The sequence below is a fragment of the Peromyscus maniculatus genome, chromosome 11 (assembly GCF_049852395.1).
Source record: "Peromyscus maniculatus bairdii isolate BWxNUB_F1_BW_parent chromosome 11, HU_Pman_BW_mat_3.1, whole genome shotgun sequence".
NCBI classification, from domain to species: Eukaryota; Metazoa; Chordata; class Mammalia; order Rodentia; family Cricetidae; genus Peromyscus; species Peromyscus maniculatus.
This window is the reverse complement of record NC_134862.1, coordinates 16,405,397-16,431,922: the sequence shown is the minus strand read 5'-3', so window position 1 is coordinate 16,431,922 and position 26,526 is coordinate 16,405,397. Positions and strand designations below refer to the sequence as shown.

Sequence of the window (26,526 nt, the reverse complement as noted above, 5' to 3'; positions counted from 1 at the left end):
TGGAGAGATGTCTTTGTGGTGAAGATCCTCCGTGGCTGCTCTTCCAGAGAACATGGATTCAGTTCCCAGCACCCACATGGCAGCTCACAACCATCTGTAACTCCAGTTTCAGAGGATCTGACCCCTCTTTTGGCTTCTGTGGCATGGTGCACAGACGTATATGCAGATAAAATACCCATACACATAAAATAAAAAGAATGAATCTTCTTTAGTACATATAGGTTTAAATTTTGAACCAATATTCTGATTGTTGAGTGGCACCAGGCGGGGCATGGGGGGGAGGGTGTCTGTGATTTTTCAGAGTTCTTTGAGCAGTGTGAGCCCCAGAATCTTAGCATGTTCAGGAACTGTGGCAATCTCCTCCTTCCCATCATAGCTGTTAGGATTGTAAAGAGTCCAACTAAGGCCAGCATTGACAAATGCTGTATACACAGTAGGTAAAATCATGTTTGTGCTTTGTTTTTAAAAGGTGTCTTTTAGTATTGCTGGGCTTTGGCAACCAGCACACTGAGCTAAAAATCTGACAAAGTTACTCACTTTTTATTTTCTTGAAGACCTGGAAATAACTCTTCAGCATTGCTGTAGATTAGAAGGTTATTATGTCCGATTTTACAGAATATTAGGAATATTCATCAAAACCTGCCTAGAAAACTAGAGGTGTCTCTTGAGTTAGAGCTGTCTGATCTTTGGATGCTTGCCGAGGATGCTGCAGAACTGAGTTCAAACCACAGGGTGTTCTATGCAGACATGTTGTATTTATAAGCGCCCATGGTGTGGCATGTCATTGCCATGAATGGTGGGTTTCAGAACATGTCCTACTTCCACTATCTATCAGAGTAGGAGACTTTTGGTGCCAACATCAAATGTGGCTTAGAGAGACAAGCATTAGTTCATTCAGCCGTGTTTTTTATCCATATGTATGTGTGTATTTATGGGTGTGTGTGTGCATCATGGTGCCTGTAGAGGTTGGAGCACAGCTTCCACCGTATTTACAGCCAGTTCTCTGTTGTTGTTCACTGCTGTGTACATCATCATAGTTGACCCACAAACTCTCAGTGGTTCTCCTGTTTCTGCTGCCCATCTCTCTTCAGGAACACTGGGACCGCACTTATGTGCTACCCCTGAAATGAATGATAAACGCTGGTGGCAGAGAGCTGGTTACTGGAGCTGATTACCACGTTAAAAGGTCATGAGTCATGAGCCACAGCTGCCTAGTAGCAGAGAACTTTATTACTTTATTAGGAGGAAGAGGGGTGGGGTGGGGGAGTACAAGAGAACCAAGCCTTTCCCCACAGGTGGGCTTACAGAGCCATGTCACACATGCACAGATTGTGCAACCACACTGCATGTATGTGATCACCAGCACACAAGTGCGGTCATGCAGCTGAAGTGAGGGCAGAATTCTAACAACTCCATCCAGCTTTACATGAGTTCTAGGTTGTGAGTGTGGTTCTCATGCTTGTGCAGCAAGTGCTTTCCCTCTGAATCATCTCCCCAACCCCAACTGGTTACTTTTAAAGTTGAAATTATTATTGTTTTGATGGCATTTATTTGGCTGCTAGGTTCTACTATTATAGAGTAGACACAAAATGAAAACATTTCAACAGGCTTACTTTCTTAGTTGAAGGAAGGTGAATTTTAGAACTTGTTACAGCATCAGGGAGAGGGATGGAGTAGAAGAGAACTGAGTATGAGCAGGAGGGGAAATGCAATCCCCGGGGCTGACTTGCAACCAGTGGCTACAGTCTTAGAGAAACAATGTCCAGAACTGTCCAGAAATCAAATGCTTTGGGAGGAGGAAGGTAAGGTACTTAGAAAAATCATTAGTTGAAATGTGAAAAGGAGATTTTTGTGAGAAATGAAACCTCAGAAATCATGTGGAGAAGTCAGCCATTTAGGTTTTTCCAACACAAGAACACCTACAGAGGACACCGACATTTTAACCAAGAAGTGCTCTTAATGTACTAAATTATGGTGTGGTGGTATTCTAATTGTACTGAAATGTGATTTTGATTGTATGTTAATAAATAAAGTTGCCCAAGGGTCAGAGCTATTAGAGCCATAGCAAGAGTGTGGTGGTGGTGGTGGTGGCGGCGGCGGCGGCGGCTAGGAGCTAGGAACACGCAGGAGGAAGGGTAAGATTTTAGCTCTGAGCTCTGACCTCTCACTTCTCGGCTTTCTTTTTTACATTAGTTCTGTGTTTCTTATTTAATAAGACGGTTGGTTACATCTACATTACGGGGCTCATAAATGAAAGCAATTGTGGTTCCTTCGTTGATTAATAGCCTATTTGCAATGACAAAGTCAGATAATCTCATGTTTCCCTAATCATATCAGACCTGGATTTGGGAGTTAGTTTCTCACACATTATTGATGCATGCTATGTTTTCTGAGTGTGTCCAGCACCATGTGAAATCATGAATCTTTCTGTTAGACATCTAGGGATTCTAGGTTTTTTTTAATTCAATTAAAAAAAATTTTTTTGTTATTTTTATATACATGTATACTGTGTTCTGGCCACTCCTCTCCCCTTACTTCCCTCACACTCCTGCCAGCCGTGATGTTTTCCTGAAAATATAGTTTCTATATTCATGACTTTTTGTCTTGGTTTTTGTCTTCCAGATTCTAACTGAGACCATGTGTTTGGAATTATCTATCAGTCTAGCGGGCTCACCACACGGTACACAGCTGGATATTGTACCTCTTCCTCTCCTGGAATCTGTGAGCTGCCAATAATTCAGTAGTAGGTAGTAAGATCCCATGATTTTAAATACAGATTTTCAAATAAAATAGTGATTAGGAGTTTGTGAGTTTCAGTGCCAAAGTCACCAGTGCTTCTTTGCTGAACTTTTCATAATATAGTTCAATACTCTAAATTTCCTTCTTTGATCAGCTGACTGAATATTACTTGTTATACTGGATATTGTTTGTTACTTCTGACTTCCAGGGACCACTGTAGGGAATAAGAAAAGTTCCTTCACTCCATCACTGATATACTCTGTGGAAAGCCCAGGGGCTCTGCACATGCAGTTTACAACTTCACTTCCTTTGTGCATGTGTATGCATGCATGTGTGGGCCTGTGTGTGTGTGTGTGTGTGTGTGTGTGTGTGTGTGTGAGAGAGAGAGAGAGAGAGAGAGAGAGAGAGAGAGAGAGAGAGAGAGAGAGAGAGAGAGAGAGAGATCAACCTAGGATAACATTCTTCAGCTGTTATTACCTGGTTGTGTGAGACAGGTTTTTTCTCCAGTTAGACTAGACTGATAGCCAGCAAGCCACTGAGATCAGTACCTCTCCCGCTTCAGTGATGGGGCTACCAGAGTGTACTACTATGCCCTGTTTCTCTTAATATTACTATTATGAATACGTAGTGTACATGTGTATGCCTGATGAATTTGTGTGTGTGTGTGTGTGTGTATGCTGGTTTACATGCTACAGAACACATATGGAGGTCAAATGAAAATGTTGAGAGTTAATTCTTTCTTACCTTGTTGGAGGTAGAATCTCTTGTATTGTTTCTTTTGGGCTATCTAATCCTGGTCAGCTGGCCCACAAGCTTCTGGTTGATTCTCTTTTCTCATTATCGGTGTGCTGAGCTTACAGGTGCATGCCACAACAGCCTGCTTTCATTTGTCCTTTGGGAGCAAACTCAGGTCCTCAGGCTTGCAAGGCCAGTGCTTTACAAACTGAACTATCTCCTAGTCCCAGCTACTTTCTGTCCACTGGACTCACGTTTGCCAGGAAGCAGGACCTAGGCTGAGTACCAAAGTACTTTGCCACTGGTGCTACATGGTTGCCTGGTTACCACCTGCTCTTGAGGAGGTCTCAGTCTGAGCCTGGAAACAGGGGCTGCACTACTCACGATACTTCATTCACTACACACTAGCCTATGTCCTAAATGACACACTGGGTTTGTTTTCACAATGACTTTCTAGACTTCTAAGCATCATCAAACATTTCTTAACTTGTCATGGGGAGCACACATGTGGAGGTCAAGGTAAAACACACAGTTTTTAGTTCTCTCATTCCACTGTGTGGATCCCAGGGACGAAGTCAGGATGTTACCTTTTACAGGAAGTCTCTCTACTCACCAAGCCATCCCACCAGCCCTTCACACCTTTTTGCTTCTGCCCCCATATTGGGATTTTGTACATACCACTCCCCTGCTTGGAAGACTTTTCTCTCTGCCAAGAACTATCTGGGAGACACTTGCTCTTCAAAGCCCAGGCCAGAAACTTCAATTTACATAAGAAGAGTACTAGAGCTACGGGAAAGAGTGGAAGGTGTTTCTTGGGAAGCACTTCATTCTCGGGCAGGATTCTCAGCCTTTGCATTCAGTCAGGAGGATGAGCCTGGCACTTATGTGTCTGGTATGTGAGGTGTGTGAGAGGAATGAGGTAGGCTAGACACCCTATTCTTTGTTTACACCTTACACAGTCCTGTCAAAGGTAAAGATTCTGCTCATGCTCTTCCATCTCAAAAACTGCCCAGGAGAGCTTTCTTAAGTGATTGGTCAATGACAACGGCCATTTCTGAAATCTCTTACTGATCTCTAATACCCAGCTGAGCATTGTCGTTCATGGATCTGTCTAGCCTTGCTTGCACATATTGGTGAACATTTATTTATCCCTCCACTTGGATTTGAAAGTCATTCTGGACTTCAGGAAAAAATGATGTATAATAAAAATGGATGAAAGCTGACTATATCATGCTTTCCAGAAGACAATAAAGCAGACTGTGAATGACAGTGTCTCCAACTGCTCATCATTGGCATTCACTGGCCCTGACTATAAACTATCCTTCCATATAAAGCATGAATGGGAATGATTGCTCTAGACCTGCCTCACACAGAAGTGTCAGGCACAGAGGCACCAACCTGGCCCCAGGTCCATCAGTCATCCCTCTCTCTGTTTATTGTTTATCTTGTAGTGGCATCCCAATCTGTTACTCCTTCTCTGTTAGCTAGCTTTCTGAAATACATGTCTCCAAAGGAAAAGGCCATTTCTGCTCTTCTGATAGGGAGCAAAATGAAGGAGTAATGTGCTTAGCTCATTAGTAGAAAACATCAGAAACTGAGCTGATTTCAGTCTCCATTTGTCAAGATTCTTCAGTTCCTTTCATTTCATTTTCATCCCTTTCTCCATCTCTTTCTCTCTCCCCCTTTTTCCCTTTCTTTTCAACAGGCAATCATGAATCCCAGGTTGGCCTCTTCCTCACTATGTAGCCAAGTCTCTTTGAACTCCTTTGTTCCTCTCATAATTCAGAACCAGACTACAAGGTAAGAAATAACACAGAAACAGTTACAATGTTCCCAAGAATCTGCACAAGGTCTTTTTTCAGGCAGATGGTCTCTTTGAACTCTTGATCCTCCTGCCTCCATCTCTCAAGTAGTTGCACCATAATTCCTCCCTTATCTCTACTCCCTTAAATTCATTTAAATCCTCAAAAGGCTAGACAGTGCCACGAATATCTGGCAAGATAAGCAGGCTTTCATATATGCTGTGGGGTGGACATGGAACTTAATGCAGACTTTGAACTATGAAAATTTAGTAAAAAGTTTGAATTTTCTTTAAGGCATGCTCTTTTGATACCAGCCTTAAAAAGTTGAGGCAGGTGAATCCAGGCCAGCTTGGGTTATATAGCAAGATTTTGCTTCAAACCATCAAGACAAAACAACAACAAAAATCTGACCAAATAGTTTTCATTTTCATTCAACTGTTTAAATTTCAGAAAATTATTCCAAATCGTGGTAGTTCTTTCAACTTTTTCTTTTTTTGGCAGTAGAAAATAAACAACTCAAACTTCAAGCAGTTGACTTTTAATGAAATACAGATGAACTAATGTAATATTTAAATAGATAAGTAATATTAAGTGATATTTAAACAGATTTTAAAATTTTAATAAAAAATACTGACGATATTGAAAATATTTGAAGTAAAAAGTTAGCCTTAAGATATGACTTTTAGCCTAGGTTTAGCTGGTGGTTATTTGTTTTACATATAGGAGAAGCTCTTAGATTCCTAGAACCTACACAAAAAGTCAAGGCATAGTAGCATATGCTTGTAACCTTGACACTGGGAAAATAGAGACAGACATCTTGGGAGTTCCCTGATGGTGAGCTCCAAGTTCAGTGAGATATCACCTTACTGAAAGGAAACATGACTCCTGGTATGCACTGCACAAACATCCTCACCCCCATGACATACACCGCACACACACACACACACACACACACACACACACACACACACTTACATACAACATCTACATCATAGTTTTTAGTGTCAGTAAAGTATAGTCTTATGTTCTGTAATGCATATATTTACCTGTGAAAATGAAATTCATGCAGACAAGAATGGTGCTTTGCTTTCTGCTTTTTTGGTGTTCTGTTCTCCATAGGTTTCATTTTCCTTAAGAAATATATAAGGTGACTCAGTGGCTAAAAATCCTTACAACACAACCATGAAGCCAGAGTTCATGTCTTAGGACTCATGTAAACACGGGGTGTGTTATATGTATCTGTAATCCTGACACTCCTATAGCAAAGACAAGACAGAAGAGTCAGAGGCAAACTAGGCTGAAGTAAACAGAAAGCAGGAAAAGAGACAGCCTGCCTCTACTGGTAGAAGAATACTGACTTCTGAAGTTGTCCTGTGTGATGGTTGGAAGAAGAATGGCCCTCACAGGCTCACAGGGGGTGATACTACTTGGGAAGGATTAGGAGGTGTGTCTGTTGGAGTAGGTGTGGTCTTTGTTGGAGAAGGTGTGCCACTGGCAGGCTTGAGGTTTCAAAATCCCAAGCCAGGCCCAGAGTCTCTCTCTCTTCCTGCTGCCTCTGGATCTGGATGAAGATTCTCAGCGACTTCTCCAGCGCCATGTCTGCCTGTGTGCTACTATGCTTACCACTGTAATAATAATAGACGAAACCTCTGACACTATAAGCAAGCCCCAAGGAAATGTTTTCCTTTATAAGAGTTTCCAAGGACAGGGTATCTCTTCCTGCAATAGAACACCAACTAAGACATCCTGGAACCTCCACATGTGCATCTTACATACACCACACACACATACCCACAGCAATAAAAATAAATGAAACTGTATTCTTACATTCATAGAAATCATTTTACAGTCCTCCTCAAGAAGTTGTGATTCAATAGTTTCAGGTAATTGCTTCCTCAGATGAGCTGGTTACCTTAGAAGAATGTTGTAGCATTAAATTAAGGTCATTCGAAGGGAAGATTACCTCTGAATTTTGAATTCTTGCATTCATTGAAATTCCTACACTGAAATGCAATCCAAAATGTAATAGTCCTGCAATAATGACCATGTTCTAGACTCTGGGCTGTTCCCTTTGATTATCAGATTACTTAAGGTGGATCCTAAGAAACTGGAATTCCCCTAGGACTCTCATGCCAGAAGAAGGAAAAGACTGACATGAAGCCACATCATATGAAGAACTATCTCTAGGATGGAATCTCACAGAGTGCTGACAATTTATCAGGCCCCTGTGTGGGGAAGGCTGGAACTCAGATGATAATGAGTTAATGATGGGACCAATTAGCCATGAACACCTCTTGCCCTCTATGTATAACTAAACCCCATGTCAGGATCCAAAGAGTGGATTTGGGGACCACTGGTCTTCCTTGTTCCTCATTCTAATGTGGCCACATTGAATAAATCTTTCTCAGCTTTTCACTATTACTTGTTTTATTTGATTAATTGAACTTAATTGACTTACTGAGAATGGATGTCTGAACTTGGCTTGTTAGGATTCCCAGGGGCTAGCCTCTGACCCTAAGAACTCTTGAAACATTAAAGCGATGACTTTAAAAGGGAGGCCTTGGCCGGGCGGTGGTGGCGCACGCCTTTAATCCCAGCACTTGGGAGGCAGAGGCAGGCGGATCGCTGTGTGTTCGAGGCCAGCCTGGGCTACCAAGTGAGCTCCAGGAAAGGCGCAAAACTACGCAGAGAAACCCTGTCTCGAAAAAACCAAAAAAAAAAAAAAAAAAAAAAAAAAATAAAATAAAATAAAAGGGAGGCCTTGCAGGAGGTGCTTAGATCGTGATTAGACACTCTACTCTATAAAGGCCTAGTTGAAGGTAGAATACCATCAACCCAGAAGGCAACTCTCTCAGAACTCAACATGCCACACTCTGAAATCCAAGCTCCCAGCCTCCAGGACTGTCAGAAATAAATTACTGTTGTTTATAGGCCACCTGCTTTATGGAATTTTATCCCAGCTGCCCAAATGAATTAAGATAAAAAAAAAAAAACCCATTCCACTGTTCACTAATTTTATTATTATTTAACTTTCAGCCACATTATTCTTCATCTGACCTTGAACTATTTCATCTCAATTTCTCAAAGAAAGGAAGGAAGTGAGGCTGAGGAATCTAACAACTTGGAAATCATTTTTCCCAGGGTCTGGGAAACACACAGCAGAGAGGCATGTGATGCGAATGTCAGACTGGTCAAATGGCTGAGAAAGACAGTCGTTAAGGGAACATATCATTTATCACAGAGAACACTCTCAGAGCTGAAACAATCCCAAGGACAAGCTGAAGAGATTATAGGCTCCACTAGGCAGAAGGTAGTTTTCTCTGAGCAACTTTGATGGGTGTCTGGGTCATAGGAAGCTAAACAAAGTTTACTGTCTTTCTGGTGTGTGTGTGTGTGTGTGTGTGTGTGTGTGTGTGTGTGTGTGTGTGTGTGTGTGTGTGTGCCTGCAAGCTCCCATACATTTGCACACTTACCTTGTAGTCTCTTAGGTGCAGACAAATAATGACAAACTTCACAAATGCTCACTGCCTGCTCATTTATATGTGTAATTTGTACAAGTCCACTAGAAAATATCTTCTATATTTCTATTCCGAAAAGTCTTGTTTTAAAGGAACCAATCATTTAGTCAAGTCAAGTTTGGAGTGATCATTATATTTCTCCAAGAGAAAGAGACAGATGAGATTGTAATAATATGGCTAAGCAAAAACACTTTGTTACTAACACAGTTCAGGGACAAACTACAATTCAGATGCAGTCAAAGACATGGAAACTATATGTCACTCCATTCTTGCACTGTGTAAAATGGCAAGTTAGTATTGGCTCGGCTCACAAACCAACTTCAGCTGAGTAGAAGTTTGCAGGATGTTTTACTCAACAGCCTAGGATGCCGGGTACTCAGATATTCCCTGTTGCCTATGAATTGTATTGTCACTTAAAAGGAGGTACTATAATTCTCCCAGTATTCATTAGAGAGCACCAGTATGTGGTCACTTTCCCAAAGCTGCACAGCTGAATGATTCATGGAACCTCTGTACTCACACTCCAACCAGAGTGCCAAGAGAGCTACTTATGGGAACTCTGGTCAGGAGACCATTAAACCTTGTCTAGAACAAATGGAAAAGAACATTGTGATCCCTCAGCAACATTAGCCATGTGGCTGAGAGGTCATGGTATGTGTTTAGTCTTGGCCTCTGTCCATCCAATGCTTTGACTTAGCTACTTGGAGACAGTCACAAAGAAGTGATATGACTCGATCAATGGGCTTCTTAGCTAATTGTATGAAACTTGCAAGCTTGTTTTTAGCTATTGGCATTTTTCTCCTCTTTAATGGAAGACCAAGTAAAGTAACATGAGTACTTTGTGTTGTGTGTGGATCTACATGACAATGCGTGTACATGCATGTATAGGCCAGAACACAATTTTGAGTGTCACTTCTTAGGTACTGTCCACTTTTTTATTTGAAAAGCACTCTCACTCTCCTGAAACTCACCAACCAGACTAGGGATCTTCCTGTCTCCATCTCTCTAGCACTGAAATTACAGACTTATTCCACCATTTTTAACTGTTTTGTTTTGTTGTGTCTTTGGTTGGTTTGTTTCCCTTTTTCCCTCATGTGGGTTCTGATGATCAAACTCAGGTCCTTGTGCTTACAAATCAAACAATTTATAGACTTAACTATCTCTTCAGAGCTGAGCTCTTATGTTGGTATAAAAAAAGATCATTTGAATCCCTATGTGAAGAGAATAGGAGCCAGCTAATGACCAAATAATCATGTTACTCTCTTTGTGTCAAAATGGGGGGTGGGGGGGTGGGATCTCACACTCACAAAATAAAGGTCACAAGAAAGCATTATTTCTTATAGAGCACAGAGCTTGAAATTAATCATGCCTAGGGAGCTATCAAGGCAATATGCTTCCTGTATTATGTGTATAATAATCCACATTACAGCTACTACACACACACTTCAATGGCCCATTTACTTTCTGATTATTTATTATATGGAGGTGTATTAGCACAGGGTGGTGGATTTGGAGAAGAATAGCTAGGTATTTTTTATGTCTACTTTAAGCTGTTAGTTTTACTGCATTCTGAAATGTGGAAGATCGTCCTGTAGTCAAATCGGGCTATAAAGACTAAATTGAATTATTCCCATGGAGCAGCTGTTAAATCTCCAGGGAGTGGGCAGGTCCCATAAGAAAGGGATGATGGATTGGAAAAGGGATGCTGTCTGAATACAGTCTACAAGAAAGGCTTGGGCTCTATGAGGCACAGGGAAGCCTGAATTTCCTTGAACCTTGAGTCAAAATTTGTAATTTATGGGCATCAACTAAACCTCTTGGCTTTTTTTTCTTGATTCTGTTAATCTCATGATAAACCCTGAACATCTGAAGCCTTTTGAAGTCTCAGTGATGGCAAAAAAAAAAAAAAAAAAAAAAACTATGAACACTGGAAATGAACATCACTCAGGAAACAGTAACTAGCCTTGATTTTCTAGAATTCTTAACAGCACCACAGTGATTACGGGACTTGGAACAAAGTTGACTAGAGGCAGTTGTAGTGTCTTTTGGGGAAACTTTAAGCTTGACTACAGGAATGAAAGTGTCTGTGCTTTTGTATTTAATAGTGTGAACCAGTACATCTCTGAAGGAATGCCAAAGAAATATAACAGGAGTGTGTGTGAGTGTGTGTGTGTATATATATATATATGTGTGTGTGTGTGTGTGTGTGTGTGAATTCTTATTTGATAAGAGAGAAGATGAAAGCAATTTGGGAGAAAAATAATACGTGTTTCTTTATATTGTAAAGGTAAAAGCTAAAATTTTTCTACCTGCACAGTAAAATTGTATTCTTAGATTAAATCTTTTTTTCCCAAATGCATTAGTGCTAAATGGTTCTCTGTGCCTTATAATAACTATACTGCCAATTAAGCCCTGAGGACTTAAATGGACTAGAAAACTTTTGGGCAATCTGGTAAATGCTGTAGTTAGTAAAAAGATTGGAAAACATTTATTAACATTTTGATTCAGGATTCATCCAGAAAAGGGAATAGTATCAGATTGCTGACATCCAGAAATCCATATTATCTTTCCTCACTCTATTGAATTTCACTTCTAGCTATTCTGTTTAATTAGTGACAGAATTTAACATATCTCATCATTGAAGAGGAAAAGCCACAACCCTGTAGCTGCCTCTTTGCCTCTTCCAGAAATCAAACCACACCCCTACCTCTGCAATCTGTCCTTTAGGACAAGAACTGACTGGAGCCTATGATGACAGTTTGCAGGCCTTGATGGAAAAAGTAAGCCCAGCTTCCTCCATCATCCAGCTGCCCAGGGCCAAAGCAATGCTGAACTGCGTATGACCTCAGTTCCTTCCTGCCTTATACCTCCAGGTATGCAGGCTAGGCCACTAGGCTCGACTAAATTACTTAGTAAGGAGCACACACACACACCACACCACACACACACACACACACACACACACACACACACACCACACACACACAGGGAGAGAGAGAGAGAGAGAGAGAGAGAGAGAGAGAGAGAGAGAGAGAGAGAGAGAAATACATTAAACTTCAAAATTTAATAGATGCATGTAATAACAATGAGAAGATAAAACAGTGGTGAATCTATACCACCAATTGAAAAGAAGATGTCAAATATGTAAGAATTAAAGTCATTTTGTTTGAGCAACATCTAAAATAAAGTAGCCTGACAAGCTATAACAAAAGGATAATTAAGATCAGAAACAAGACATAAAAGACCTTAGTTATAAAATATCCAGATATAGGCTGGAGAAACGGCTCAGTGCTGGAGTGTATGGGGCTCTTGTGGAGGACCCAAGTTCAGTTCCCAGCACCTACTTTGATTGTGACAGATCTTTCAACTGCCTGTGACTCTGGCTCCAGGAGATCCTATGCTGTCTTTTAATCTCTTTGGTTATCCACACACATATTCCCATGCTCACCCACAGACTGTGTAAACAAAAGGTCTCTATACACCTCAGCATACAGTGATAGAAAGCTGCCCACATATAACAACAGAAAGTTGCCTTAAAAGGGTAAAATACCCAAATAGGGTAAAAAGCTTATATATTCAAAAAACTGAGAAAAAAAAAAGCCTAACAGGAAATGCCAAAGAATCCAAAGCCATTCACATCACACTCATACTTCTAACTTCTGACATCAAAGACAAACTTTGATATAACCCAGAGAGAAAATACACAGCGCCCTCAGAGAAAAAGCAACCTGGTTGCTTTTGTCACTGAGATAATGCATCTGTCACTGAGAACAGAGGGAAGAGAGTCAAAATTTCAACGTACTAAATAAAAAGAGCTGACAACTCCCAATTTTGTATCAAGGAAATCAATCATAATATTCCCAGATGAAAGAAGATATGAGAATTTGACATATATAGTAAAAAGTATAGCTAAGAAAAGTATTTAAATAGAAATGGCATAAAAGGAGATTTGAGAGAATAAAGAAGAAAAAACAATATATTTTAAAAATAAATCGTGGTTTTATGTATAACTGCAGATTTTATAGATATTAAATTATATTAGAATGATTTTTACATTGTTTTAAACAGAAGAAAAAATGTAATTTTCAAGGTTATAAAACCCCTTTCTAAGTGGGTCAGTGTGACAAATGTGCTCAGTGACGACTCCTGTCTAAAAGCAGGACTCTGCAGCTTTCAGAGTCAGGGATTCAGAGGAGCAGCACAGTGTATTGTTTCCCACAACTGACTCTTGCTGTGCTATTCACTACACAGAAAGCTGAACTCTGATACCCCAAACAGGGAAAACACAACTATGGGCAGAGTTAGAACGTGGGTGGGAGATTGCACGCCCTTCTGTGACTCCCGTGGCATTCTGCCTGCCTTCCAGTCTCCCTTGTGCCTATCACCCTCTCTCTGCTTTCTTTCCAAATCTTAAACTGTACCAGAAGAGAATAAATACAATAAACACTTTTTCTCTTAATTTTTTGAAATTATTTTGTAAAATTAAAGCAAAAGCAAAAGCAACTGATAAACTTCTAATTACAAAGAAAGGAAATAATTAGCACAATTAAATAAACCTAAGAGGTGGATAGGTAGCTTTAAAAACAGGTAAAAGAGATAACTTTTCTATATTTCAATTATAATGTTCAAATGATAAAAACATTAAGCTGCGAAAAGTTACATATATACATTATACCCGAGAAACCACAAACAAAAGCTATGAAGGGAGACACTTGTAGTTGTTTGTGTTTTTTTTCTTTGTCCTTGTTTGTTTGTTTTGTTGTTGTTTGTTTGTTTTACTCTTTGGGAGTCCACCAGCTAGCTCCCAATTCACAGAGGCTTATCCTTACTTATGAATGTCCATTTTTTTCTAGCCAGATTAACTTAAATTATCCCATCTACCTTTTGCCTCTGAGCTTTCACCTTTTTATATTTCTGTGTATCTTTTTTTCCTTCTATTCCATGTCTTGCTGTGCTGCTGAATGACTGGCTCCTTTCTTTCTCTTCTCCTATTCTTGCTCCTTCCTCCTTTCTTTTCTTCTATTTGTTCTCTCTGCCTGTCAGAACTACCCATCCCTCTCTCCTGCCCAGCTATTGGCTGTTCATCTTTTTATTAGATCAATCAGTTATTTTAGGCAGGCACAGTAACAAAGCTTCACAGAGTTAAACAAATGCAACATAAGAGAATGCAACACATCTTTGCTTCATTAAACAAATATTCCACAGCATAAATAAATGGAACAAATCTTAAATTAATAGTCCATAACAGACACTCACATTCCAAAATCAAATTCTAATATTCATTCAACACACATTATTCTTAAAAGGAAAAGTATTAAAACAGCAAGAGAACAAACAGAAGGCATGAATTATAAATAGATATTTAAGCTTTCACATATCAATAATTGGATTAAGTGTAAATGGACCAAGTATACCACTTAAAATTTTGTGTTAATTAAAATTCATGACCCAATTATTAATTGTAAACAACAAATAATGATAGTGACAACTTAAAAAAACAAACAATAGGGGAAAACAATAGAATGCAAATATTGAAAAGAGCTTGATGGGTGGTGATGGTACACACCTTTAATCCCAGTACTCAGGAGGCAAAAGCCTGAGTTCAAGGCCAGATTGGTCTACGGTGATATTTTATTTGTACTGAAATGTGATTTTATTTGTATGTTAATAAATAAAGTTGCCTGGGGGTCAGAGCTAATAGCAAACCATAGCAGAAGCTGGGCAGTGGTGGTGCACGCCTATAATCTCAGCACATGGGAGGCAGAGCTAGGCGGATCTCTGTGTGTTCAAGGATACAGCCAGCATGGAGACACATGCCTTTAATCTCAATACCAACCATAGAAGACCTGGAGGTCTGTATAGACAGGCAGTGACAAGGAGGTCATGTGGTTGGGTGTACAACCAATGAGAAGGCAGAACAGAAAGTCAATAAAAAAACAGACACACAGGAAGTAGGTCTCTTTCTGAGGGGAAGGGCAGCAGTGGCAATGAAGGGTAAGAAAGGGTTTTTAGCTCTTAGCTACTGCTCTGACCTCTTGGGCTTTCAACTCGGCATATGCCTCTGTGTTTCTATTTTAATAAGACGGTTACATCTACATTGGTCTACAGAGCAAGTTTCAGGACAGCCAGTGCTATACAGATAAATCTTGTCTCAAAAAACAAATAACAAAAAAAAAAAAAAAGAAAGAAAGAAAGAAAAGAAAAAGAAAGAAAGACAAGAAGAAAAGAGCTCACATGCCAACATTATAGTTAGGTAAAGTAGACTTCAGAATAAGGTTATCACTAGAGAAAGAGAATGCTATTATTACATGGCAAACAGACCCATTCACCCTGATCAGATAGTACTAAACAGAACTCAGCATGTGGTAACACCAAACATTCAGAGCACTAGAAGAAATATATAAATTCTTAATTTTATCAGAAAACTCACATATTATTATTGAGTCCCCATTATATTCAAGGCATTACCAGGAATTGAGAGAAGGGAGGTAATATATATATACCTAGAATATCTGATGCATGACAGTGTTTTCTCTATTTTCAGGGAAGCTGCACACATCAATCTCCACAATACAGCTGCCTAAGTAAAGCCTGCACAGTGACAACACCAGTTGGCATATCAATGTGGATAGGGGAAAGCTCACTAGATGAAGAGCTGCAGGAAGTTAATGGCTGCTGAGAGGGGGAGTATAAGTCTTCTCCAGGGACGAGCCTCTTGATAGGTTATGCAATCTCAAGTAATCAGCCCCCAAAAGATATGCATATAAGAAGCAATAGATGGACTCAGCAGCTTGTGTGTGTGTGTGTGTTTAATAATAAAGAAAAAGAGGCTGTAAATTTATAAGGGAGTGCAGGGAGATGTAAGAGCAATTGAATTGAAAAGAGGAAAGAAAATTCAAGGATAAGTTTTTAAAGACCCCTCATAAAATTCAAGGTGTATAAGGAAAATAGACTTTGGTAAATTAGTGAAGACTTTATCCACTGTGATTACAAGTGATCCACAAGGAAGCTCTAAGACACTAAGATTGCAGTATCATTTAAAATGCCCTGCTTAACATAACTAACAAGTACACACACAATGTCCTAGCTACATAATTCAATGGGATCCATGCCTTCATTGCATTTCTTGGAAATTTTTAAACAAAACCCATATTAGCCTGCATAGATTTCAAATCTTCCACAGAGCCAAGAAACCAGTATCCTCTGCATGTCTATAATTGACTTTACCAATGAAATGATTTGCAGTGCCTTTTTCTCAGCTGGCTCTTTTCCAATATCAAGTCAGATAATAGGACAATAACTGTTTTATTTCATTTTAAGTTTTTGAGGCAGGACCTCATGTAGCAAACTCACCTCAGAGTTGCTATGTAATGGAGGGTGACTTAAAATTCTGATCTACCTGCTTTCACCTCCCAAATTCTGGGATTACAGGTGTGCACTACCATGCCAATTGTAGTTTGGGTATGAAATATTCTCTATAATCTCACATATCTCACCTGTTTGAACACTTAGTACCTAGAAGGTGAGCCTGTTTATGAAGGTTTTGGAACCTTAAGGAGTTGGGACCTTGCTGTAGGTTGTCACTGGTAGAACGCCTGAGGTTTTGAACCCAGTCATGGTTCCTGTTCACTGTCTGTCTTTAGTGCTGATGAGGCGTCACTTGCCAGTCTCCCACTTCTACTGCTGTGTTTTCTCTGCAATGACGAAAGCTACTGTCTCATGCTATGAACTAGAAAAAGCCTTCCTACTCTAAACTGTTTCTTGTTAGGCCATAGTTAGAAAATTAACTAAAACACCTGTTTTTATGTGGACACAGGCGTGGAACTCAGGGTTTTAAGCATGCTAGGCACACACTCTACCAACTGAACTACATACCCAGCCTTGGCTGATGAAAATTCTAAATACATAAGATAAACACAGTGAGAAGAGGTGCGGGGGTAGAATAGCAAGGCAAGACTTAGCCAAGTCCACAAAGCACCAGGTGACAGAGAGTGGACTGACCACACACAGTGTGAAGAGGTGCAGGGGTAGAGTACCAAAGCAAGACTTAGCCAAGTCCACAAAGCACCAGGTGACAGAGAGTGGACTGACCACACACAGTGTGAAGAGGTGCAGGGGTAGAGTACCAAAGCAAGACTTAGCCAAGTCCACAAAGCACCAGGTGACAGAGAGAGTGGACTGACCACACACAGTGTGAAGAGGTGGAGGGGTAGAGTACCAAAGCAAGACTTAGCCAAGTCCACAAAGCACCAGGTGACAGAGAGAGTGGACTTACCACAGAGTAGATTTGGTGTTTGCGTCTTTTGGCCAAGTCGATTATGTTCACTCCATTGTAGTAGAGGTTTTCAATACAGCCATGGAAGTTTTTCTTTAGAAAGGTCCCAGGTTTGCTTGGCACTGGAATTCCTCCAAAACTGAGCTTCATCATGGAAAAAATAAAAATCAACTCTTAGTTACAAGCTCTTAAGAAGCAGGAATGTGAGAGAAGTGAGTACATTCTTTAGATTTAATTGTATGTGTAAGCCAAGCAGGTTTAGTAAATTGCAGATGCCACTTGATTACTCTTTTTAAAGAATACTGATTAGCCCATATAAAAATACCTGTAATTGCTTGCCTCTTACAGGCTTACTTTACAAATGCATTTTCATTTCTTCCTTAAAACTTTTTAAATACTAAATAAAACAGTAATTTACAAAGGTAAAAAAAAGAGAAAATTAAAATAAAATCTTTATGTTTATCTGGAGCACAGTAACAGAGAGGATATGGCTATAAAAAAGGTTAAGGAATCAGACAGACCCTTGTTCTGCTACAGGGATTCCTAGTTCTAAAATTCACAGTAACCAAAGGGCTTACATGCATAGGGTTGTTCCACAATTGTAATCTATAAAGATAAAAGATAGAAATAATACAAAATGTCCTATGGATTTGGGAAGCAAATAATAATCAGCATTCTGGAACGGTTAGCATGACAATTATTAAATATTTATGGTAAAACAGAAAACAAATGCAATTTTAATTGTAAAGTACGAGAATTACTATTGGTTGTGAAGTATGATTTCAGCTTTGAGAAAGTTGTGCACACCAGGGCCAGGAGATGTTCAGGGGGCAAAAACACTAACCATACAGGCGCAATGACCCAACTCTGATTCCTAAAAACCCTGTTAAAAACAAAACAAAACAAACAACAGCAACAAAAAGGAAGCCAGATGAGACAGAGAGCTGGCATCTGTGATCCCAGCACCACTATGAATAGCTGGTGGGGCAGGGCAGAAGAATGAAACAGAATTTCACCAACCAGCTAGTCTGGAGTAAACACTGTGGCAGCTATAGCAAGAAAGACACTGTCCCGAGGTAAAAAGTGAACAACTACTGACAGTTGTCTTTTCACAACATGGCATATCCATGCATGTGTGCATGCAATCACCACACCTCTACACATACATGTCTACAACGTCTAGGCACAGAACTACATTTCAATGGTAGACGTCTGGGATAACTACAGGATGTTAGCTTTCTTTACTATGTATATTTTCAGTAAATTAACACAAATAATTTATGATGGAGATAGTAATAAACAAAATTGGAAATACTGCTCTTACTGTGCAAGACAAGAGAATAGTGACTGCCCTCTCATTTGCCTCACCATTATAGACAGCAACCAGGTTTTCTCCACTGCTTTGAAAAGCCACATTCCCTAGGATCTCTTCACCCTTGCATCTTTTTTCTCTCTGTCCACTGTCTTCTCCCTCCTCTGTCTCCCTTTTTCTCACTTTCTCTTTCCTCTGTCTCCTCTATCAGCTCCTCTTCTCTCCTCCTTTCTCTTAAGTGTACAATGTTAGAGAAGATCATGTTCTCCTGACCAGAGCATCTCCTCTTATGTTCTTCCATCATTACTCATATAATATACTAATAATATATTGGGCCTAGATGTACATTTTTTTAAAGTTATGTAGAATTGTAAATGTTTCCTACTATGAGGGGGCTGTATCTGGTTATTACTTTTCAAACATAGTTATGATGCTTTCATCTATTTTTAAACTTGACGTGCTTATTTTTCTCTAGCCAGATATTTGTGTATGCTTCTAGGAAATTTCTTTGAATTTGAGATGTACAATCATAGGATAGGCACAAAACACTTTATTCTTCACATATATTTTCTGTACTTTTATTTTACTTCATTTTTCTGGTCAAAATTTTCTAAGAACTAGAAAAAACATTTTAGAGAATTTTAAACAATAATAACATGGAACTTTCTGGAAACAAAGTATGTAAACTTTCTTCTATTTTCCAATTACACAAAGTAGTGATCCTGACTCCTACATCAAGAAAATATTTTCCTACTCATTCTGTATATTGGTTATTTATTTTCTTCTTTATTGACATACTTTAAACAACAACGAAATGTAATTTTATTCTTTGTCTTTTCCGACCTGGGCCGGTTCACCCCTCCTTAGGCAACCTGGTGGTCCCCCGCTCCCGGGAGGTCACCATATTGATGCCGAACTTAGTGCGGACACCGGATCGGCATAGCGCACTACAGCCCAGAACTCCTGGACTCAATCGATCCTCCTGTCTCAGACTCCCGAGTAGCTGGGACTACAGGCGTGCGCCACTGCGCCCGGCATTCTTTGTCTTTTCAAAAATGAATATTATAGCATGTAAGATGCATTACCGCTAAGCTGAATCGCAGTACAGAGTCCTAAATTCAGAGATCCACTGTGAACACACAGAAGCACTCTGTAGTTCATTTGCCTGAACATGAACATATACACACTTTCGGTAGCAAGTCAATTTAAGTTTCAATATCTTTGTTCAAGTCTAGATCTGACTAATATCAATTAAGGAATTTATTGATTTCATAAAAATACTTTATAAATCTTGAAAACAATAAAAAATTACCCATGGAAAATGTTGGTAACTTATATACAAAGATATGATTAGTTTACTGCAGCATCCAAGTACTTTTATTGTGAGCACTTTGCAGTTTTAATAGGGACATTTTTTAATTTGTGAATTTTCCAAGAATTAATTGACAATGTAAAGGTATTATAAGATACTTCTATTTTTATAAGTTTGAGCAGCTAATGGTAAGTTTATTCTCATCATTTTTTGTTAACCACCTTTCATTTTTCAAAGAACTCCTTTAATCCTCTGCTTCACACAGAAAATATTGGCTATGGAATAGTTTTTGAAAAGGCTGAAGGAGAATAAAAGAGCATTGTATTTTCAATTACAAGATTCTTGCCCAAAACATTCAGGGTAGAAGTAGTATAGAAGGGAAATATCAGAGCACTGAATATAACAAAACTGTAATCTCATGTTTCACAGAGGGGAGAACAATCTGATGGGAGTAAAGTGGGAGTGGGGGTTGGGGGTTTCCTTTCTGATCCTCTCTGGGGTACCTCAGGAGGAAGAGAGCACTAGTGATGGTTAATACTGATGGTCAACTGAACAGAATGAAAATACAATCCCTGAAGAGCAAGTCCCTGAGCATTTCTGAGAGATGGTTTCTAGACTGGTTTAATTAAGGTAGTTCCATTCAACGGTGGGGTCTTGGACTGAATCAAGAGGGGGAAGGCAAGTTGTACATAACCCTCGACTCTCTGCTTCTTGACTCTGGATGCAGGATGACCAGCTGCCTCATTCCTGCTGTCATGCCTTCTCGGAATGGTGGACTGTGCCCCCAAACTGTGAGCCCAATAAACCCATTCTTCCTTAAGTTACTTCCGTCAGGGTATCTGCCCTACCAACAAGTGAAATAGCCAAGGAAGCACTTACACTCTGGTTTTATATCCATTATGATGCAAGGCTGTTAGAATCACCTGGGACTCAGAATGGCCCCAGAGCAAAACAGCTGGATGGGTGGGACAAAATGTGGAAGGCCTTAGAACTGCTTGGTTGTGACTTAGTCACTCTTGTAAGGCTGCCAAAGACACAAGAACAGGAAGAGAGGTTTAATGTATTGAAGCTCTCAGACAATACAAAAATGGCGGTGAGTGGTTGGGAGGTAGGAGGTTGAGAGGTCACATGAGACACGTCTCACAGGCTGCATCACAGCACGGCAAACATCACATACAGAAGCAACAAAAATTGGCACATGATTTTCATGGACCCAAAATAGCTGAAGCTACTGGGTGACATTTCCAGGTGGAACAAATAAATCACATGTCTGTGGTGATGATGAAAGACACCATGACAGCCACCCAGATGGTTAACAGCCCATGGTAAAGAAATGAGGAAGTCTTTGTAACACGAATCTTAAAAGGTCTTAGTAATAAAAATCAGACGCAGGAGCCAGGTATTGGGGTGAACGCTGAAAGATCAGAGAAGCAGAACAAGACACAGCTAACCTCACCTTGCCAATTCCTCAGCTGATCTTATTCTCTCAAACTGGAGGCCTCTGTGTCCTCATCCAAATGGATTTCAGCTGAACTGCTGCTAAAAGCCTAAAAGCTTAACAAACTTAGTTCCTGGTCCTCATGCCTTATATACCTTTCTGCTTCCTGTCATCACTTCCTGGGATTAAAGGCATGTGTCACCATGCCTGGCTGTTTCCAATGTGACTTTGAACTCACAAAGTTCCTGATGGATCTCTGGCTCTGGAATGCTAGGATTAAAGATGTGTGTACCACCATTTTCTGGCCTCTATGTCTATCTAGCGGCTGTTCTCTTCTCTGACCACAGTGACTTAGGGTACACAATATATTGGGGGACACAATATCACCCCAACTCTTTATTGTAAATAGCTTTAACAAAGCACTGATAAGTTATTAGTCAGTATCTTAGCTTCAGCTGCCAAATTGACATAGACTAGCATTATCCATGGGAGTCTTAACTAAGGGACTGCTGGGATCAGATCGGTCTGTGGTTGTTTAAGAGAGATTGTCTTGGTTGCTTATTCATGTGGGAGGGCCCACTGTTGGTAGTACCATGCCTAAGCAGGTAGGCATTGGCTGTGTAAGAAAGCTAGATGAACGGAAGCCAGAGAGAGCCAAGTTCCTGTTCAAGCTCCAGATTGAGTTCCTGCCCTGACCCCCTCAATGATGGACTGTGAGCTGGAAATGTAAGCCAAATGCACCCTTCCTGACACGAGTTGCTTTGTCAGAGTGTTTTATCACAGCAGCGGAATGAATGAGGGACAGTCACCACAGTTACATTTTTCCCTCAACAACACTGGCTTATCATTGCACTCACTAGCATGCTCCTGTGTTCACAGGGGAACAGACTGAATCTGGCTAAGAAGAGAAAATCAAAATTGTACTGAGGTGCACTTGACCATGAATATACATTTCATACTTGATTTATATTTTTAGCTTTTATTTGTATTAGCAGAGAATGTTTAAATTTATTTAGAAAAATGTGAAAAAAAAACCATCCTGAGAGTAGATGGGGTCCCAGGGGAGGAATGCCATTCATTTTTTTGATTGTCCCATAGAGAATTTGATATTATATTGGTACTACAAATTGGAGACTTAGTTCATTTTCAAGTAGTCAGGGTGGAAAACTCTGCTTCATGTATTGAGAACTTTCCATCAGACACAGCATTAATTTCTCTAAATATTTCCCAAGACCATATATGCTGCCTTAATAAGGAAAGATGAATTCTGCATTAGTAATCACAATCTCAGGTCATTTATATTTGATTTTTATATGATTTATGAAGGATTTGATAGTAAAAGTTAAAATTTTGCTTGGAATTATCTTGCTGGCCAAGTCACACTTGCGTATGATTTACGATGATAAATTATGGAAGCTATCATTTGCAAGGATTGAAATTGATTTATGGTAAACTGTTCTACTGACTTGTTCAGGTAAATGTGACAGATGCTCACCTTCCCACTTTAGGTTTTCTCCTTGACTCGGTGAACCAAAGTTCTCAGAAAAATGTCATAACTGTGACAGCCACTCTACCAGGCTGATTTTTAACTTCTTCGATTGTACGGAGTGAGAATCTTGCAGGTCTGGCCTCTCTTTAGTCCCCCTCCCCCCCATTCCCCCACATCCATTCTATGTCTGACCTAACATCCTAGTGATCAGGTAAAATCCCCATTGGAATGTACAAACAGACTGCTAGCTTCCAACACCTCAAAGTTTAAGGATGTCATCAGAAAACATTCAAGGTCTATGGCAGGGATTTCTCACTTTCTTTTTCCCGAAAATTTTAAAATTAGCTTGATATAAGACAATTTTATCTTAATTTTTACTTTCAAAGGTACTAATGTTCCTATTCATGATGTTTTCTATATCAATTTAATGAGTTTATCTTTGAAATATTATAAATTAAATTGTCTTCAAAGGCTTATCTTATTCATTTTTGTATGTGTATGTGTTCATGTGTATGCACATGTGTGTACAGATGGACATGTATGTGCAGGCCAATCTTCAACATTGTGTGGCTTCCTCAGTCAACCTCCACTTTACTTTTTGAGACAGGGGCTCTTACTGAACCCAGTGCTTACTAATTTGGTGAGACTGGGTAGCCGAAGAGCCCAAGATCTTTCATTTACATCTCCCCAGTATCGGAGCACAAGCCTATGCTCCTGTGGCCAGCTGACTCCCACAGGTTAGGGAGATGAAATTCAAGTCTTTTTGTTTGTGCAGCACACACTTTATGTACTGAGGTACCTCTCCAGCATCCTCGATTTTGAGTATGTCATTTAAGCATAGTAGATCAAAACAACACTTGTTGGCTTGGATCAAAGAGTATGATGAGCAATTTCCTTCTCACTCTGCTCCTGCCTTGTGCTTTTTGACAATTTTGTCGTCTGTTCACTTGTTTCTCCTCTTGAGCTGCACAGTGAGCCTTCTTTGATCTTAGGCTCTGTTGAAACCAGGTAGAGTACACATTCCACTCACAGCTGGCCTTAGACAATATCCTCTCCCCAGCAATCTGATAGAATTTCTGGTGTCACAGACAGGCTGCAGCTGGAAAAATTGCCAGAAAAAGCCTTCTTTGATGGGAAATGCTCCCAAATCTGCCTCTCTTTTCCTTTGGCCTTATTACCCTCCTTTTGTCTCAGACCTACCTGCTCTTTTTCTGATCGTTGGTGCTACTTTGATGATAATGTGTTCCTCTCTCCGTTACTAAATTTTTTTCTAGTTCAGTTTAAATGCATATTCTTGTCTTTGCTCTGGCAGTCAATTTTATGATGGACCATCTCCAACAACAGTTGTGAGCTATTGTCTTCTTTTCCAGTCTCCTCTGAAATGTAACGAAGCTGGATGTCACTGAGCCACATGGAGATGTCATGGCCATCAGAAGGGGCAGTCCTTCTTTGGAATGCAACCAGCGTTGATGAATTGTGGAAATATAGTATGGACTTTTGCAAGCCACCCTCTTACCTCCTCAGGTGAACTATAAAAAGCACACATCCACAGACAATAAATAATAAAAGTGTAGTAGAAATATTTTAGCATATTGATTTGAATCTAAACGTGTGTGGATGCACGCACATGCATGCATGTATGTGAGAAAGATCAACTTTGAGTGTTGTTCTTCAGGTTCTGCCCATTATATTTTTTTGAAACAACACTTCTCCTCAGGACTTGATATTCACAAATTTGGCTAGGGTGCCTGGCAAGTGAGCACCAGAAACGCAACTTTATTTGTCTCCCCAGCACGGAGACAAGCGCTTGCCAGCACACCAAGCCTTCTCTCAACATCACTGTATTAGTTAGTTTATTTATGTTAGTTTTTGTCCACTTGACACAAACTGGGTTATCTAAGAAGAGGGATCCCAAATTTAGAAAATACCTCTATCAGATTGGCCTGCATGGAGCACTTGTGGGCATTTCCTTAATTAATGATTGGCTTGGGAGGGCCCAGCCCACTGTGGGAAGGGCTACCTGTGGGTTACAGAAGCATGCAGGCTGAGCAACCCATGGAAAACAAGCCAGTAAGCCCTGCGTTTCTGACTTTATTCCCTTGGTGATGGACTGTTAACCTGGAAGAACAAGATGAAATAAACCCTTTCCTCCTCGATGGCTTTTGGACATGGTATTTATCATAGTAATAGAAAGGAAACTAGAATAGTGTTCTGAGGACAGAACTTGGGTCTTCATTTTGACAAGGCAAGGGCTTTTCCAACCAAGCCATCTCTCCACCCACTGGGTCACTTGGAACTTCAGTAGAGACAGCCCAACCTCAGTGTCTGGAATTCAGCCATGATTGATGAGTTTCTGTCATTAGAATGAAGTCAGAAATCTCAATTTTCTGGTAAAATCTGTGCAATTTATTTACTTATTTATTTATTTATCTATTTATTGTTTTTTTTTTTTTTTTTTTTTTTTTTTTTTTTTTTTTTTTTTTGAGACAGGGTTTCTCTGTGTAGCTTTGTGCCTTTCCTGGAACTCACTCTGTAGCCCAGGCTGGCTTTGAACTCACAGAGATCCGCCTGCCTCTGTCTCCCAAGTGCTGGGATTAAAGGCGTGCACCACCACTGCCCAGTGAAATCTGTGTTTTTAAAGCAATGATTTGAATGCACATGCCTGCAACCTCCACTCTGCTCTCATGGAGTCTAACCCCTCCACTGTGAGCCCCAAATAAACTCATTCTTCCGTAGGTTGCTCTGGTCATGGTGTCTTATCACAGCAATAGAAAGTAACTAATACAGACAGGGTCTCTCCTCTAACCTGGAGCTTGCCAGTTCAGCAAGATTGGTAGATCAGTGAACCCCAGGGATCCACCTACCCCTGCCACCACAACACTGAGAGTATAAATATGTACCACAGCACCCAGCAGTTTTGAAGTCAAATCCTCATGCTTGAATGACAAGCACCTTACTGACAGAGCCATCTCCCCAGCTCAATCCTATTATTAAGGAAACTCAAGGGCCATAGCCCCAGTCTTTATCAGTCCATCAGCCTACCCTAGCAGGTTGCCACACCGCCCTGACAACAAACAGATCCGTGATCTTTAAAAGCCTGCTACAGCCCTTGAAGAGAAAACACAGGTGGTAAAGCAGAGAGTAACAGATGCTGCCAGTGGGTTATTAGTAGTACAAACCGAACACTCCAGCTTTACCACCGGCAGTGCATTGTTCCCCGTGAAAGGCTCTTGCATTTGAGGCTGGATCCAGACCATTGTTTGTAATAACATTGTTTTCATCCAGACCAGAGGACGAGTAATGCCTGTGGCTCCTCTTGCTAAATGAGTAACTGGAGATCTTTCACAGACTCACAAATGCCAGGGAATGAACCAGCCAAACTGGTCTAACAGAAATTTTATGGGTTTTGTCTCTATATATCAATAACTAGGTTCTTTGGCCAACTGGTCAAATTTCATACATTTTATTCTTCTAGAAAATATCTGGCTGAAGATATGTGCTTCAATGTTCTCCATATGTTGAGACAGCAAGGGCTCCTGCTGGGACCAGGAATTGATCTGTGAATACACAGACCACATCCTGCTTTAAAGGAGCAGTGTTCATAGGCCAGGTGAGATGAGCACAAGTGTGTTATTACTCTTTTCCACCATGACCTTCCCAACACATCCAAGTTGCTTGACTTAAAAAGTGTCATGCCACCATCAAAATCAACAGTTTCTGAGGATAAGAGGGAGCTGTCCACAGCACAAACAGACCTGGGAACAGTACAGTGTGACTTTGAAAGTAATCTGTTCATGCTAGGAGAGTTGAACACATCTTATTGAGTAAATCTTTTGCTTGATTTGCACCTCTTTAAATATTTAGACTACAGCATGTGGCTCTCCATTTGTAATCTTGCCCTAGGCT

The 26,526-nt window shown here is 40.1% G+C and overlaps 1 protein-coding gene across 1 annotated transcript in view; it reads right to left on the bottom strand.

The window, feature by feature from the left end:
* The window catches only part of LOC102912016 (contactin-associated protein like 5-1), a 922,425-nt gene that overhangs the window by 449,746 nt on the left and 446,153 nt on the right, over positions 1-26,526 (bottom strand). The window contains exon 7 of the mRNA XM_076547187.1: positions 17,070-17,213. Coding sequence (XP_076403302.1) covers positions 17,070-17,213 — 144 coding nt within the window. The remainder of the gene's footprint in view (positions 1-17,069; positions 17,214-26,526) is intronic.